The 18,426-nt window shown below is 35.8% G+C and overlaps 1 protein-coding gene across 3 annotated transcripts in view; it reads left to right on the forward strand.

The window, feature by feature from the left end:
- Positions 1–1,280: 1,280 nt before the first annotated feature.
- CLPX (caseinolytic mitochondrial matrix peptidase chaperone subunit X) overlaps positions 1,281–18,426 on the forward strand; it is a 33,796-nt gene continuing 16,650 nt past the window's right edge. For 2 of the 3 annotated variants that reach the window (XM_006209601.4, XM_015243853.3), the window contains exons 1-5: positions 1,281–1,553; positions 8,729–8,889; positions 9,890–10,007; positions 15,790–15,944; positions 17,641–17,800. In XM_006209601.4, the coding sequence (XP_006209663.1) occupies positions 1,475–1,553; positions 8,729–8,889; positions 9,890–10,007; positions 15,790–15,944; positions 17,641–17,800 (673 nt within the window). In that variant the 5' untranslated portion in view covers positions 1,281–1,474. Of the gene's footprint in view, positions 1,554–1,607; positions 1,747–8,728; positions 8,890–9,889; positions 10,008–15,789; positions 15,945–17,640; positions 17,801–18,426 lie in introns of those variants that run through there. The other variant, XM_072962222.1, reaches the window with a different exon arrangement.

An 18,426-nucleotide genomic window follows, 5' to 3' on the forward strand; every position in this document is an offset into this window, starting at 1 on the left:
CAGAGGAAGAGGAGACAGGGAGGTCCACCCTCTTAGTCCCCTCAACTTCACAAAAGACCTATGGCTTCTGAGGGATTCTAGGAACACAGTGTGAACTTTAGAGTCTCTCCTCTCTCAAAATTCTGTTAGTGAAGGCAGCTGAATAGGACCTGGACTCCCTCCTGGACTCTGTCCCTTTAAGCTGAGGGAGTACCAGGAGTCAGCTCCTGGAGACACAAACAACACATGTGACCTGGGCCAAGGCCGTTGCCCCTTCTCATGGCCAGACCCAGGGAACCAGAAGCCACATTTCTCTGATCAAAGATGGATTAGGGCTAAATAACTCGATTGTGGCTTGCATTAGCGCTCCCCTCCCCACCAGACCCTCCCGACGGCTCAGAACTAAAGGTATCCAAGATCACTTGGCAATTTCTCTGGGCTTTGGAGTTGATTAGAATCTTATTCACGAAGTAAATACTCAGGCTAGTGTCAACCCGGATGGGAAAAGAATCTGTTTCATTTCTCAACATCCTCCACCTTGTCAGCTAGCTGGTTGATCTGCTTTAGATATCCAGAGAGGAACCAGCCACACAGACAGATGTCCAAGGGTAACAGAAAAGAGTTTAATGAAGGAACTACTAACCAGGGTATGGTCAAGTTTAAGGGAACCGACAAAGGGTTGTAAAGCACCCAGGGGCTAGCAACGTCTGGAAGAGTCATCATCCCTAGGCTTGAAAGAACAAGTTAAAGAGAGTTGTCATGCAACAGTTGTTGCTCAGGTAACTTGGTAAAAATTCCACTTCCATGTTACAAGAGAAGTAACTAAAGATAAGGAAAAGATAAGGAACACAGGATGTTTAATCCCCGGGAGAAGGAACTTCTTTAATTGGCGGCTTTCAAGACTCCTCCTGAGGCCGGCTAAGCCACCTGTCTCACGTTGAAATTCCCTGCCACCAGTCGAAAACGACCAGTTTACTGCGACAAGTTGGGACTACAACTCCCAGCACGCACTTCTCCGCTTCTACCCCAGCCCCAAACTTTTCAACACTAGGCTTAAAGGAACTAAAGAATTGTATGCAGGGACTTGTAGTTCTCCAGTTGGGGTCGGCCGTCCGCCTTAGCGCGCTCATTGGAGCCCAGGTCGCCGCCCCCTTTCCCGCGGCGCACATCGGTGTCTCACGCACGCACACGCCGCGCGTGCCCACGCCCCCTCCCTAGCCCTACGACGCAGGCGCGCGCACGCTCCTGGGCCCGATAGGCGGGGAGGGGGGCGGGGGGAGGAGTAGGGGGAGGGTGGGGGGGCTAGGTGTCTATTGAGTAGACGGCAGTGGGGCACTAAGAGCGCGAAGGCCTTGCTGCCAGGCGCGTGAACTCTGTACTGGGCCTAGAGCCGGCAGGAGGTTCTGGAACCAAGCCAGAGAACCTGCGAGTAGGAGTCGACCGCTGAGACCCGGAGGGCAGCAGGGGGCGAAGCCCCGGCCTAGGCCCCGCGGAGATGTCCGGCTGCGGCGCCTGTACTTGCGGCGCGACTGCCGCGCGTCTCATCAGCTCCTCGCTCGCTTCCGCGCAAAGAGGTAACGAAGTAGTCCCTCACGTGAGCCATTGACCCGGAGGGTCCCGGCCGACGGTGGGGACCGCGGGGAGGGCAAGAGGCCTATACCATCTCCGGGGTGTGAGGGGATGCATGGCGTTTCGCTTCCTCCCCGCCCTTTCCCCCTTGGGATGGGGCTCTGCCAACCGCTGGAGCAGCTGTTTCTCAAATTTGAGGTGAACCCCCTGTGCTCCTCCGCCCGCGTGCTTTCAGGCCTTCTGACTTTGGGGCTAGAATGGGGTCGCTTCGCAGAAACCCCTAAAGAGGCACGAAATGCTCCGTTCGTTAAAAAGTGTCCCCAGACCCCACTCGGAGCTCCGCCGGGGGCTGCCGCCTGCCCTGCCTGCGGCTCCTCTTCCGGAGCCCGGCAGGGTTCCCCTCGGGCCTGCGGAGGGCTGGGGGAAGGGCTCGGCTGAGGGGCTGCCACTGTTGGGGGTCCCTCGGGGCAGCGGGGCGCGGAGCCGGCCGTCCCGGACGCAGGCCGCGCGGGACCCGCCGTGTCACACAGTCATTGTGCGGCCGCTTATGCCGGGACAGAAAGGGGACTCGCAGTACTTGTCGGGACCCGCAGAAAAGCGCCCGAGGAAATGGAATTCCCGCAGAAGTTGTTTCTGAAATACTTCGGTGTCTCAGCAGTCGTTTGCCGGTTTTCCTAACTTGACAGTCCCAAATAGTTTTTTTAAGGGTGGCGCTTGTTTACGTTTCTGTTTATCAGGATATGTGCAAGAGTGGCACCCCAGCCAAGAGATTCCGGAAAAGAAACCATTTTTCTTTTCCCTAAATCTATGAATATCAGAGGCCAGATCCTGTTAGAATCACTAACTTGTAGACAAATTCGTTTCATTTTGAATTATCCGCTTATGCCCTCTGGATGAAAAAACACCTTTTCCAGTTTTTTGCTTTATTGTAAAATCCTTACCGTTTACTAAATGTGTATTTTCTGATAGTTATTTCACAAAGAGGGATTAAAAGAAGTAGTGTGGGCAGAAGCATTTTGTAAAATGGTACATAAATATAAAGGAGTGAATTTAGTCCCAAGACACTGTTAAACCTGAGCAAGTAGCTGTCCCTGTTCCAGGAATTTGAGTTGCAAACTCTTGAAAGTGACAGATGTTTAAATTAAGTTATTTGACATATTTGTTGAGAATCTACTATGTGTCAGGTCCTGTTTTAGTGCTGGAGAGGGAGCGGTGAGCAAGTCCTCACCTTCGAGTTTACATCTAGTGGAGTTGACAGTACAGTTTCTGGTCGTTTATAAGGTATATGTGTGTTCTCTTTGGCCAGGAAAGACTTCTTTGACAAAGCTCTTCATCTCTTCCTATCATTTGTCCCTGAAAACTGAATTATAAGAGGCGTGCAGTTATTTCTTTATTTTTCTTTTCAAAACAACTGCTGCTTTAAAAATTAAATCTATCGTTAGGTAGATAAACATAAATTAATGGCTTATTTGGGAATTACCTATTTGTTTTTCTGTTAATATAAGTTGGCTAGAGGTTTTCAGAAACAACAAGCCGTAACTTCCACTGTAAAGGAGTAAATTAAGCTTAAAATATGAGACATTACCCAATATCACTATAGAATTTAATATTTTTACATAATATTAAAACAGCGACTAGCTTTCACATTGATTTAAGACTTTTCCAAGGCTGGTGGGAATGCAGTTTGGTGCAGCCATTGTGGAAAACAGTATGGAGATTCCTCAAAAGGCTGAAAATAGACTTACCGTATGATCCAGTAGTCCCACTTCTGGGCATGTATCCAGAGGGAACCTTAATTCAGAAAGACACCTGCCTCCCAAAGTTCAAAGCAGCACTGTTTACAATAGCCAAGACACGAAAACAACCTACATGTCGATCGACAGATGACTGGATAAAGAAGTTGTGGTGTATTTATACAATGGAATACTACTCAGCCATAAAAAACAGTAAAATAATGCCATTTGCAGCAACATGGATGGCCCTGGAGAATGTCATTCTAAGCGAAGTAAGCCAGAAAGAGAAAGAAAAATACCACATGATATCACTCATATGTGGAATCTAAAAAAAAAAAAGACAAGTGAACTTAATTATAAAACAGAAACAGACTCACAGACATAGAAAACAAACTTATGGCTACCAGAGGGGAAGAGGATGGGAAGGGATAAATTTGGAGTTTGCGATCTACAGATACTGACTGGTATATATTAAAGAGATAAAACAAGTTTATACTGTATAGCATAGGGAACTATATTCAATATCTTGTAGTAATTATGGTTTAAAAGAATATGAAAATGAATATATGTATGTTCCTATATGACTGAAGCATTGTGCTGTACACCAGAAATTGACACATTGTAAACTGATTATACTTCAATTAAAAAAAAACTTAAAAAACAAAACCAAAAAACAAAGACTTTACCAAGGCTTAATTACATGAAATGTTTTTCCATGGTAGAAACTCTAAAAGTATATGTGAATCTACAAGAATATAGAGATATTTTCTTTAAGGGTTTAAGAACCTCCAGGATGGTTCTTTTTCCTTAGGATTCCAAAAAAGAGGAAGAAAGATGAAAGATAGAAAAATCAGAATTGAACTTTAGTTTATTATTCTTATAAACAGTAGAGTTAACAATTTCAGCAACGTTAATTTAAACAAATAAGAATTTCATTAATGTAGTCTTCTAATAGGAAATTACACAATGGATTAAGAATAAAAGGGGATATTTCAGAGCTCTGAAATACAGTGGTATTCTCTGTTTCTGTTGGCTTGTCTGTCATGTTAGACTTTAAAAATTTTTAACAGTATTTTGAAAGATTATTTGCTAAATTGTTGTACTAGACACTGAACCAATTTTCTTTTCCTGATGGGCTGTATGTATCCAATTTAATGTAGTTCTCCTCACTATTCTCTTTGAATATGAAACCTACAGTAAAGTAAAAATTTAAAAATTTTTTTCTACTTGAATTGTGGCTTTCAATATTGATGTATAGTTTTAAAAATGTGCTTTGCGTATATAACAGTTTGCAGTCTAAATATGTATATTCAGAAATGCTTGATTGCATTTCCAAGTGACTAGGTCTGAATTTGGCTGCAAGAATTTTGGGATCCTGTGTAACTCCCTTGATTTCTGGATGCTTTCTGTCCTTGTCCATTTGCAATGGTGTCACCTCATGTGGATGCAAATGAAGATTGAAGATGCTCAAACATGTTGGTTGGCGTCCATAATTTTTATGAGAGTTACATAATCTGCTTACCTTAATAGTTTTTAGTTAGATTTTAGTTACCTCCCTCCCTCACTATCTCCCTCTCTCCCTTTCCCTCTCTTGTAGTTAAGTCCAGTACAAATTAAATAAGACAAAGTGTGTAAATGTTAGAGGATCTTTATTTCTGGAATTGCAGACTATTTCCTAATCAACATTTCTCTTTTCTTGGTGAAAACCTATCCAGCATTTTTAAACTTGAGGAAAGCGCTCATAGTAGTGATATTATTTTTCTTTATTAAGAAGTATTCAGAATTCTTGAGACAGTAACTTGGGCATAAAATGAAAATCTGAGATTGTTAAAAAGCAGTAAGCATCTAGTAAGTTGCCAGTATTGTTTGTGAGTTTTTGTTGAATTTTTTTTCCAATTTATGTTAGAGGTTAGAGGCCAAGTGTTCAAGTGAGCATTTAACCTGATTTGCCATTTCATCAGTTATTATATACTTAACTATTGTCACTACAAATAGCTAATTTTTAATTTTCATTAGTTCTTTTGCTGTATTTCTAAAATGCAAGTTAAAGATAGGTTTATCTTTTAAGCTGAATCATTTGTATATTTTTGGAGAATGCTTAGTTCAAGATTGAATATAAGAAGTCAAATACTTAAAAATAGAAAAAATTACTCTTCTAGTTTTTTTTTTACATTTTTTGTTGAGTTACAGTCATTTTATAATGTTGTATCAAATTCCAGTGTACAGCACAATTTTTCAGTTATACATGAACATACATATATTCATTGTCAGTTTTTTTTTTTGCTGTGAGCTAACTCTTCTAGTTTTCAATAGTCCTAAAATCATTGTACCTTATTCTAATACATTTTTTTTTAAAAACAGCTGCTCTGAAGCTCAGAGCTTTATTCATATGACAAAAGTTTTGTAAATGGTTTAAATTTTTAACTGTCTTCTGTCGTTGTTGCCAAGTAGTCTTTTGAAATATACTTTACAGAAATACTTCCCTTTTTTGGCTTTTAGGGTGCTTTGTTTTGCTGATATCTCAAAATATTGTTTATATTTGCCACTACTTTGAAATCATGGTACTTATTTAAAAAGCTGTTAGATCTTATATAATCTTGGTAGTTAAGAAGCATATTTTTATAATATTTTGATAACTTCTTCAGTATAATTGGTTTCCTTTGTTATGTATTTTATTCTATACATTTAAAAACATTATTCTGAATAGGCTTCACCAGTCTGGCAAAGGGGTTCATGGCACAAAAAGGGTTTAAAAACTCCTGATTGGCTTCATGCAATGATTTCTATAATATAATAAATAATAATAAATGAGGATGTCAGACGATTAGTGAATGACTGTTCATTTTTTTTAAGTAAAGTAGCTTTAAAAAGTGTGGTCCCAAGACCAGCAGCAGCATGATTACCTGGAATCTTGTTAGAAATCCATTCTTGGGTCCCACCTCATACCTTCTGAATCAGAACCAGGGAAGATCCCCTGTAGTCTGTGCTTTAACAAGCCCTCAAGGTGATTCTAATGCATGCCCAAGTTTGGGAACCGATGGTTTAGTATTTATAGCATCTTGTTAGTATAGCCCATAGATTATAGAATGTTAAAATAGCACTACAGTACCATACCAGCAGGGCGAGCAAAGAAGTTCTTAAATTTAGAAGTTTCAATGACATGAACATTTTTAGATAGTATTTTCTGTGATGACTGTATGGTTGCGTTGGCTTCATACATTACTTGTTATTTGAGGTGAAGGACTTAACTTTTCTTTCTATAAAGTAGATGTTAAAAGGATCATGCTCGTAATTTTTATTTCTCTTATTAAATTCCCAAAGATAATTACCTTTTAGCTTATTTTCTAATAATACTAGATGCTGTGTATTGTTGAACACTATTTTAAAAAGTGTATTTTATTGTAGGTGGTGCTAAAACATTGTATGTGATAATTTCAGGGCTAAGTATTGTTCTAAATAATCCAAGTACAAATAACCTCACATAAAGCTTGTTATAATTGTAGTTTTCTTTGTGAATACATTGTAGTGGTTCAATTAAAAGGTAACACTTGTTACATAGATTATAATTATTTATTGTATCATGCTGCCTTTGATATAAATTTACTACGGATGTTTTTGAACATTCTTGATTTTATCTGTCCCTCTTCCCTATTACTTTTTTTTTTTTGACTTGCTTTTTAGATTGACAGTCTTTAAATCACAATATGTCCTTGGAAAAACATTAATGTTAAGCTTCAAATTTGTGAACTACCTTAGATCTCATTCTAATGAGAGTAATGGCTATCATCATTTGCTGTAAGAAATGGAAATGTTATACTTGAGAAAATTTGAATTGTCTTTTGAAAACATTGCTTAGTAGGAAAACATCAAATGCAGTTTTTTTTTTCCTCATTAATATTTAAACTTAGTAGTGTTAAGCAAAATTTTGCAGTCTTCGGATTGGGGCCAGGGTGTCAGTCATAAACCTTAATCCTTTTTTGGTGTTCTTTGTAAATTTATTTAGAAATGAGACAGTTTGCTTCCTCTTATTTGTATCTTTCCTAAGTAGTTTGGTGGCTTCATTTTTGTACTTTGTGAAACTGGAGATGGCTTACCATGATAAGTAAATAAATAAACTAGTTGTTCTAACAGTGTCCAGAATTGTGTTGGAAAATGGAAGTTAGCAAAACAGCGAATTATATAGCTAAGCAACTGTTTTTGAATTATTTGAAGTACATAACTTTAAACCAGTTTTTGCATTTGGATACAGTATATACATATGTGCATGATCTCTTAAAAGCTCTTAATAGGTGTAGAAATAAAAATTTAAATCCTGAGTTGAGAATTTTGCAGGGAATAAAATGAGAGAGGCAGAATCAGTTTCTTAAATTTATTTAACTATTAACTTTACCCCTCCCCACTTTTGCTTGTTTATTACCTTCTAACAGCACTCAGGTAAACTGCTTGGAAATTTCCTTCTTGGCGATTCATTAATGTACTTTAGCTTATGCAAGGTTCTGAGTAACCCTACAATACTGAAATCTATGGAATTTTGTTTAACCTACAACCATCAATTTTCTTGTGTAGAGAACATTCTTTTAAAGACACAGTTTGGGAAACGCTGCCTCACAGTATATAGTATGGCTTTTTTGCCATTGACTGTAATTTATTTGGGGGCTTATTTTGCATTTGTAGAGAAAAAGCAGGGGTCAGCAAACAGCGACTCTGTGAACCAAATCTGGCCACACTCATTTGCTTACATGTTGTTTACATTTACTTTCAGGTTACAGAGAGAGTAGTTGAGACTGAGACTACATACATGGCCACAAAGCTGAAAATACTTACTATCCTGGTCCTTTACAAAAAAAGTCTTCCAGCTAAGTCAGTGATCAACCTATATCCTTTTTAAGAATTTTAACTTCAAATATGGCAAAAGGTTAACATGTTTGAAAGCAGGATAGTGGTTACACAGTCTGTTTTATTGAATTGCATTTATTTTTTCTATAGGATTGAAATACTTCATTTAAACATGTGTTTTAATGAACAGCACATAACTTTTCAAGGAACATTTGAAATTTGTTGCCACTGTTGCAGATATTATCCCCATATAACCAAAGAGACAAATAAGAGTTCAATTGTTTACTCTCATTGATAGAAATAATATAAGAAGTATAAGAATATAGGACATAAATGGTCTTTTTCCCCTGCAGATGAGATAGATACTGAACTACTTATCTCTCAGACTTTGGAAGAGCCACTCATTGTTCTGACCTGGGTGGTCACTCCTCACTTCCAAAGCACAGGTCTGGCCTATTTTTGAGGATGGTGTTACCAGTTTGTACTACTGCTGTGAAAACTATAGCTTTTTCAACCTCCTCTATGCTTAAGGAATTTTTGTTTCCAGGGGACATATTGAAGGCATGTTAATATTTGATGTGTGAACTAAATAAATTTCATCATCTTTTCAGGTATTTCTTGTGGTCGCATTCATATACCCATCTTAGGAAGGCTTGGGGCCTTTGAAACTCAGCTTCTACGAAGAGCTCCTTTTAGAGCCTTTACAGAAACACCAGCATACTTTGCCTCAAAAGATGGAATGAGTAAAGATGGCTCTGGAGATGGAAATAAGGTATTTTATCTTTATTGGTATTTGTCTTTATTTATTTAACAAATACATATATTTGACTTCCCTCATTTAAACAATTGATTATAGTAATAGTACTCTGTATTTTGTTGGTTTATATGTTTTCTGTAGGAAATGTGAAATAAATAAAATGATCTAAAAAATTTTATGTAATTTTATTTTGTGTTTCAGTCTGAACCATAAAGTAGTTTGATAAGCATTGCACTTAGTAAGCAGTAGTTAAAATTTCTAACACCCCAAAGCAGTAAAGAAGCTTCATTAAATAATCTCTATGTAGTCAGTCTGTGATAGTTGGATTAGGAATAGCCATCATTTTCTGCTTCCACACAGCTCTCAAAACTCAGGCTAGTATTAGCCTTGCTTCATCCTCTACCTGAAACTCTTGAATATCTGTATGACTTAATGTTGGGATGCTCTCTAGCTAGCAAGCAGGCGATTGGTGATTGTATTGGGTCAGTGAATTATCAGGTTTTTTTAAATTATGTGAATTTGACTAACACTTGAGTTAATAATATGTGTGAGAGACAAAATGCTAGGTGATTTCATACCCACACTTAATTCTAAAAATGACTCTGAAGTAGGTAAAATTATCCCTATTTTAGAGATGACAAAAGTTGGATTCAAGAAAGTTAAATCACTACTTGCCATGATAATAACTCCTGATTCAATTTCTTTAAAATGTAGCTTTTTACGTATAGTAACTTTCTTCCCTAGAGCTTATTGATTGTCATTGAAAGAAAACTAATTGTTATGCACTCTGGCATATACCATGGAAAGAAGGAGTACTGCAAATATGTGTTTACTAGAAATTATATTTTTTTATAACCAGTGATCATAGAGATATAAATTATACTAATAATTCTATTCTAGAAACTGTAAAAATTAGAAGATTGATTATAAACAGTAGAGTTTATATTTGAGTTATATGGTGGTTGCCTGAAAGTAATAATTGACACTTTATTTTTTTCTCTTCCACAAATGTTAGAAATCAGCAAGTGAGGGAAGCAGTAAGAAATCAGGCTCTGGGAATTCTGGGAAAGGTGGAAACCAGCTTCGCTGTCCTAAATGTGGCGACTTATGCACGCATGTAGAGACTTTCGTGTGTAAGTATTACTTCTACTGTTATTTTTTTCCCTGCCTTTTATATAAATTGTTAATTGTGTAGAAATATACAAATTATATAAACCAGAATTATTTTCTTCCTGAGCTTACATGACTCTGTTATGTTCACCAGATACTAAAAATCCCCAAGACTAGTTAGTAATACTTTGTACTATCGTGTAAGAGAAAATTTAAGAAAACTACTTACTTCTTTATTTTACTTACATATGTTTATATAAAATTTGGATTTTGTGAGTTTTTATGTAGTAACCATTAAGCTGTAGGAGAAGCAAGGCTTATTTATTTTGTATTTATTACTTCATTCTTCAAATACCTATTAAGCATCTCATATAGCTAGAGAAGTCAGGCATTCAAATACGAAGGTATTTTCCATCTCTGTGTACTAATCAGGGGAGCTAAGCCCTCAATTTTAGGAAGTCTCTGATAGTGATTAGTGATTTAAACACTAGAGAAGGAAGAAATCAACAGGTCTATTTTTGCTGTTAGTGTCAGTGACTCTTTTTGAATTGCAGAGATGCTAATGCTACTGCTACTGCTGATATTTGATGAATCAGATAACTTATTTCCTAAATGATTAGGGTTAATGGTAATGATTCAAGAGTACTTTGCACTACTGTGTCAGCATGATACATGCAATACACTCCAATTGTGAAAAGGTTGATGGTCAGGTTTGGCATAAGTTTTGGTTTCTAATGATTAGTTGGAGAGGATTCTTTGTATTCTAACCCAAATATTGAGACTTCAGTTACAGTTTCACATTTATCATTAATATTAGTTGGTCACTATATGGAAAAGTGTTACAAGTAGCATGTCGTTACAGTTTTGAAGAGACTTTTAAAATGTTTCCATTCTGTAGCTGGAATGTTGAGGTTCTCTTTGTGGCTGTGCCTAGTAGGAGATCAAAGAGAATAATCAATCTGAATGAAAATTAATTTGGATTGCAGCATAAAATGAAAGTAGTAGACCTGGATGATACAATTTCTAAATAACATTTGCTATTAACAAATTTCATGTTATATAATAAAATTCTAATAAGTCTGAGGATTGCTCAGTTCATATTGGCACTGTTGTGTTGCATTTATTTTAATCAAGAAATTTTCCTCTTTTTTTTCCCCAAAGAAAGATTTCCACCTTTATTAGGCCTATAATTCTACTCTTCTTGGAGTAGAAAAGGAAAGAAACTAACATTTAATAAATGCCAGTATATGTAATTTTATTCTTGCAATCTTATTTTCGTTAGGACAGAGAATATCCTCATTTTTATAAATGAAGAAGCTGAGATTGAATAAGTTTCAGTAACTTATCCCAAGGTCACAGAGCAGTGAAGATTTCCTGTTTAGAAGTTCCTTTCCTATTCAGAAATTCCTAAGTGATACCTTTCTACCAGCTGGAATTCTTTCGGGATAAACTAGCTCTTCCTGAGATTAAATTTTTCTCTTATACAATGTTTTCAAAACTTACCAGATTGAATAAGTCAGTGAGGGTGATTGTTAAACATACAGATTCCCACCTTCCCATTAAGATTATCTAAATGTTTGAAAATGATTATAGGTATGTTACATGTATGACTGAAACATTATGCTGTACACCAGAAATTGATGCACCATTGGAAACTGACTATACTTAAATAAAAAATTTAAATAGATTATCTAGATGTTGGATGGGGTCCTAGAATCTGATGTTTAACGAGACCAACTGTGGAAAACACTATAGTTTAGTGTTATCTAATCAACTCAAGGCTGTTTGGAATTCTAATTAGGGAGGGGGATGTGGGAGTAGAGAATGTGGAAGAAAAGAGTAAAAGAAGAGTACATACTTATACATAATTTAGTAAGCAAATACCGGTTAAGTCAGACGGCACTCAGCTGAGACCATACACAGATGAGCATGACACTGTCCCTGTCGTCTGGAGCTTTGCTACGCAGGAGTAGGAGACCCCAACAGTGAGTTGAGGCCCTCTTCCCTTGGTTTTGCTGGTCCATAATAAAAGTCTCTTCAGAATACGTCCCTTTTGAATACTGAGGATCTTCTGTGTCTGCTCATTGAAAATTGGGTCATCCTAGTTCTAAAGAGTTTTGTTTGAATCTGCATCTCTTTAGTTATTACTTCATAAACATCTTTTTATATGCTTTTTGGTCCTTTGTAATCTTTTGTTTAGGCCTGTTTAGGTAATTATCTACTTTTTCATCATTTAAAATTATTTTTAATTACCTGAGAAATACATGTGTATATCTCCCTTTGTTAAAAAAGTAGACCGTTATAGGTAATGCTAAAAATATATTTCTGTTATGTATCTTCATCAAACATGTAACTTTTAAGAAGCATAAGTGATTTAATAGTGTCCATATTTTTGCAGATTGCTTTTTTCAATTCAGCAATGTTTTGAGAGCAAGTATGTTAATACATACAAGTCTAGTCCTTTCCTTTTTTAAATTTTTAATTTTTTATTGAGCTATCATTCGTATATCATACAGTTCACCCTTTCAAAGGGTATGTTGCAGAGTTTTTAGTATATTCATGAAGTTGTACAATCATCACCAGTATCTAATTCCAAGACATTTTCATCACCCCAGAAAGAAACCCCATACCCCTTGGCAGTCACTTTCCACCTTTCCCCTTCCCCGTCTTGGCAACCATTAACCTACTTGCAGTCTCTATGGATTTGTCTATTCTGGATATTTCACATAAATAGAATTATACATTATGTGACATTTTATGTCTGGCTTTTTTCACTTAGTGTGTTTTCAAGGTGATCGGTGTTATATTATGTATCAATACTTTATCGCTTTTTATGGCTGAATAGTATTCCATTGCTTATTCATTCATCAGTTGATGGACATTTGAGTTGTTTCTGCTTGTTGGCTATTATAAATAATGCTACTACGGACATTTGTTTATAAGTTTTTGTGTGTGCATGTGTTTTTACTTTTCTTGCATATATGCTTAGGAATGGAATTGCTGGGTAAAATGGTAACTCTTTATTTAGCTTTTTAAGGAACTGCCAGACTTTTCCACTGTGGCTGTACTGTTTTACAACTTAGCTAATGAAGGGTTCCAATTTTTCCACATCCTCTTCAACATTTATGTCTTTTTTATTGTCCCCACCATAGGGATATGAAATGTTATTTTATCATGGTTTTGGTTTACAGTTTCCTAATGAATAAAGATGTTAAGCGTCTTTTCGTGTGCTTATTGACCCTTTGTATATCTTCTTTGGAAAAAAGACTTTAAATTTTTTGTCCATTTTTAAATTGGGTTTTTTTTTATTGTTGAGTTATAAGAATTCTTTATATATTCTGAGTACTAGACCCTTATATATATATGGATATATATGGATGGATATATAGATACACCACACCTTCTTTATCCAGTCATCTGTCAATGGACATTTAGGTTGCTTCCATGTCTTGACTATTGTAAATAGTGCTGCTGTGGACATTGAGGTGCATGTATCTTTTCGAATTAGAGTTCCCTCTGGATTTATGTCCAGAAGTGGGATTGCTGGATCATGTGGTAAGTCTATTTTTAGTTTTTTGAGGAACCTCCATACTGTCCTCCATAGTGGCTGCACCAATGTACATTCTCACCAAGTAAACAGTCTTACGGTTACCAGGGGAAAGGGTTGGGAAGGGATAAATTTGGCAGTTAAAGACTTGCAAATATTAACTACTATATATAAAAATAAACAGATTTCTTCTGTGTAGCATAGGGAACCATATTCAATATCTTATAATAACCTTTTATGAAAATGAATATATATATGTATGATTGGGACATTATACTGTACACCAGAAATTGATACATGGTAACTAACTACACTTCAATTTTAAAAAAAGGTAGTCTTTCTGTTGTTGGTATACTATACATGCAGGTTTACTGGAATCAGTATTCTGTTTATAAAGAAATACAGGATGTGTGTAGTAATCGTTTAAAGGAAAGAGGTTTTTTTAAATCCCCTTATAATTTAACAGAATTAGATTTTGCTCCTTGGTTTTAAGAGTAAAAAATATGCATTGCAATGTTTGTTTTTCTGACAGTGAAACTGAATCCTTGAACTTGGGTATATGTTGAACATGTTTCAGTGTAAACGTGTATTGCAGATATTCAGGTAGAATTTAAGCAACTCTTCAGCTAAGCAAAGAGGAATGTTATTTTGTCAGTGTTCAATCTCTTTCCCTTTGACCTAATTTCTTCAGAGAAATATTTTGTTCTTGTATTCCTAGGCCAGATTTTCCTGTCACACAGCCTAAACTAGATCAGAGGCTTCTCTGCCCTTTAATCCTTGCCCTGTTTACCATCAGTAACAATTATAAGCTGGTGCCTTATCATAAAATAAAGCCACTGTCTTTCCCATTGATGGAAAATGGTGATAATGTATTTGGGTTTGTGTTAATTAGAGGTGCTTGGAATAGCTTGATCTTTTTCTTTAGGGAAGCACTTTTTTTTTAATAGGTGATCGATAAATAGAATACATGAATGATCCCTTGTCTAGTTTAAAATTTGTGACTGGAATTTGTCTAAAATGTATTTTTGACTGGCCTTGTGTTTAATAACAGACATCTAAGAATTAAATTGACTGAATCAATAGTTAAATTTATTGTTTTAATGTGGCGTTGTCTGTTTTTTAAAAAGTTGGATTTTTTTTTTTTTTGAAGATTGAGATGTGCTTGCCAATGCAGCTTTTCCTATAATCTGTGTATAGGTAGTTTTAGTTTTCCCAAAGGAGAGAGATTCCTATAGTTTTAAAAATTCTTTTTCTCTGCCTTTTTTACTTGTTTAGTAGGTTATACAAAGGTAACCCAAAAATGTATTACGTAGACCTGCCAGCGTGTGACTAATTCTTATGTATCTTTTGCACTGTATCTGTTAATAGTCTATAGTCTAATAGTCTAATATGGGATTCTCTTCCCATGCTGCTTTCTGAGGTCCCTGGTTACCATTGATAGGATTAGGTTTAGAGAAGTTTAAGAATATATGTTCATATGTCTGAATCCTAAATGAGAGAAAAGAAGAAATCAGCTTTGGTTTAAACACAGGGTGCCTGTAGCTGAAGCCTTGGCATTGAGAAACCCTTTTTACCTTCACTTAACTGCCCTTGTGTTATTTTCAAAAGCTGTATGACTAATACAATATTGAATTAATAATTCAGTATGACTGAGAATATTGTTATTTTGTTTTTTAGTGGTTTTTAGGTCAAAGAAATAGGAATTAGTGAAGTAGTTAAAGTTGAAAATAAGGAAGGTATGACTTTATATATTTACCAAGTCAAAGTTTTAAAAATGCTTATAGGTTTGAAAAGAACCTTAAGAATATAGTTTTTAGGGATTAAAATTGATTTTTCTTTCAACTTTTGTATATGTTTATACTTTTTTGTAATAGAATATTGGAAAAATAGAATAATTTACTTTACTTTTTTCACAGTTTATTTGTTCAAGTATTTCAATAAAATAATTAATATAGTGTTAGAGTTTAGAACTTAATTAAGTTTTAAAATTAACTTTAGTGAATGGGGAAGTTGAAAGAATTTCAACCAATCTTTTCTCTGATGAAGTCTATTACAAGTGAAAGAACTTAGTTGAAATGAACAAAATGCAGTTATCTGAACTCATCTTTATCATTTATCTAGGTGTAAACTAGGCTGTTTATTGTGGCTAGTGGAGTGAACTGCAAGCATTCTGTCAAGTACATGGTTTTCATTTTCAGTGAATCTTTAAGGTTAAACACAATTTGAATTATTTTTCTCTGCTGACCTTTCTTTTACAGCATCTACCCGTTTTGTGAAGTGTGAAAAATGTCATCATTTTTTTGTTGTGCTATCAGAAGCAGACTCAAAGAAAAGCGTAATTAAAGAACCTGAATCAGCAGCAGAGGCTGTAAAATTGGCGTTCCAACAGAGGCCACCTCCTCCCCCCAAGAAGGTATACATCCAAGCTCAGTCTTACACGCATTTTATCTTGAAAACATTTTATTGCTTCCCTCTCTCCAGTTTACATTAAATCTTAATACTAGTATCTAAATAAGTATTATAAGTTCTTAATATGGACTATACCTTGCTGAATTGTTATTGATATTTGATACTTGAAATTTAGTTGCGGAGTCCATTGCTGTTTTCCCGTGTCATGATGACTGTATTCAGTTATAATGAAATATAGTTGATGATGATTAAAGTGGTATTAATACTAAATAAATCTAGTGCTCACTTCAGCAGCACATATTCTGAAAATACTAAATAAATCTAAAATGATATCCTTAAAAAAGAGCAGCTGTGGATTTATTTTTATTAATCTGTAATACCAACCTGCAGCTTTTCATCCTTAGATTAATCTACTTTATGGTAGAACAGCTTCAGGCTAACAATAAAAGCGCGCAGTTTTTTTCATGACCAATGTGCCAGGGCTCTCCTGTGTAGCACTTTGGCTTTTGTGGTGTGGGCTTTTTCTAGGAGTCTCAGACTGATTGTGATTTGTCCGTGTGAAATACAGCAGAGCGTACCACCAGCTCCGCTGGGTCGTTGGCATGCGCTTTCTGAGAAGGAGGTGCCCTGCTGCTGGGCTGTGTGCCCTCTGTTCTGGCCATACATCAGATAGTTGCACACTTAGTTATTTCTCACCTATGTCTGCCTCAGTGTGGCTTTCTTCTGCTGTTTAGATGCTAGTGTATTTGTCTCTACTTCCAAATGTGCTGTGGCAGATTTAATAATTCACGGGTATAATTTGTGAGGAATGGCAATTTTTAAACTCCATAATAAAATGCATGCAGTCAACAACTGAGGAATTTGTCGTGTAAAGATAATATAGTAGAAAATAAAGCTGTTAAGCTTTATATTCCCCACGAATTTGCGTAGGCTTTAGACATCTGAGTCAAAGTTGTAGAAAATGAATAAACAATTTTTTGCTTATAAATAATAAATAAAAAACTATTTTAAGGAGTTAGTGAATATTAACAGTTAATTTCTGTTTACTAAAAGTTGGAAGAAATTCACCCCAGGTTCGAAGCTGTAGGCAGTATCCAAGTTTCAAATAAAGCTTTAGTTTCTGCCAAGAATAAGTCTTTTAGATTGCCATTTAGATAAATGCATAGCTTTAAAGTGAATATCTGAGAAAAAGTTATATGTTTGTGAGTATTAAAACACATTTATACTGGTGATTTAACTTTTTATTATACTGCCTATTTTGAAAAAGATAATTTTATATATTATCTTTGTGAAAAATATTATTTGTGTGATTGTGAAAGGTATAGAAAGGATTTTTTAAAGTAATTTACATTAATAATAATAACTTTACACCTGTGGTGGCAAGTGGAGGTGTTCTAAGTGACTTTAATATTAACTTTCAAAAATTAGGATTGATGACATTGTTTATAGAATAGAAATTGGCATAACACTATAAGAGCACAGTGATATTTTTTTAAGCTAAAGAGCAAATAAACTGTGTTTTTGTTCCTTTAGGGTTTGGGGCCTCTGTATCATTGCTACCTGGTGTATCATGCCCCTGGCATTTTGATGAGTCTTTGTTCAAATTTTAAACTGTAAGCAAATGTGCTCAGTATATGACTTTTTAATGTGTATTTTTGTGATAGCTCATAGTAAATTATTCATATGTAATCATTTTTCAGATTTATAACTACCTCGACAAGTACGTTGTTGGCCAGTCATTTGCTAAGAAGGTGCTTTCAGTTGCTGTGTACAATCATTATAAAAGAATATATAATAATATCCCAGCTAATTTGAGACAGCAAGCAGAGGTTGAGAAGCAAACATCATTAACTCCTAGAGGTTAGTGTTTTGATAATTGACCAAAATAGAGATTACTGTGCTTAGAGTGCAACTCCTTGCTTTTGTCTTAAAATACTTTTAGTATAGTATAACATTTTTCAAAATGCAGGTCACTTCCCATTAGTGGCTCATGAAATCATTTTGGTATGTTGCCAATAGCATTTTTAAAAGAAAGTAAGTGTGAGTAGAAATTACCAGAGTACTTAACAACTTGTAGTTAAGTATTGTTTCTTAAAACTTTTGTTTTCAGTTTTATGAGCTTGGGTTCTTAATCACACAGTAAAATGTATCTCTCAACAAGTGTCTTAGTGAAAAATGAAAGTCACTGGGGGTACAGATTGAGACATCATTTTTGAATTGTAGACTTCACTACAACTAGCTCCCCATGACCGGATCATTGCAGTGCTCTGTAAAACTCTGTGTTCTTCTCTTTTGGGTTCAAGATACAGAATTTAATTTGCCTAAGGCAGAGGTATATGGAGATGATAATTTACAGAACATATCCAGCACTCTTTCCTTTTTGGGCCCTAGCTACAGGGTGCAAGGTTAAGGGCAAATTTGTAAGTGATTCAAAGTATAATTCTTGTTAATGATGGATTCTAACATACCAGTATACTGTGTAATCT

The sequence above is a fragment of the Vicugna pacos genome, chromosome 6, assembly GCF_048564905.1.
Source record: "Vicugna pacos chromosome 6, VicPac4, whole genome shotgun sequence".
NCBI lineage: Eukaryota > Metazoa > Chordata > Mammalia > Artiodactyla > Camelidae > Vicugna > Vicugna pacos.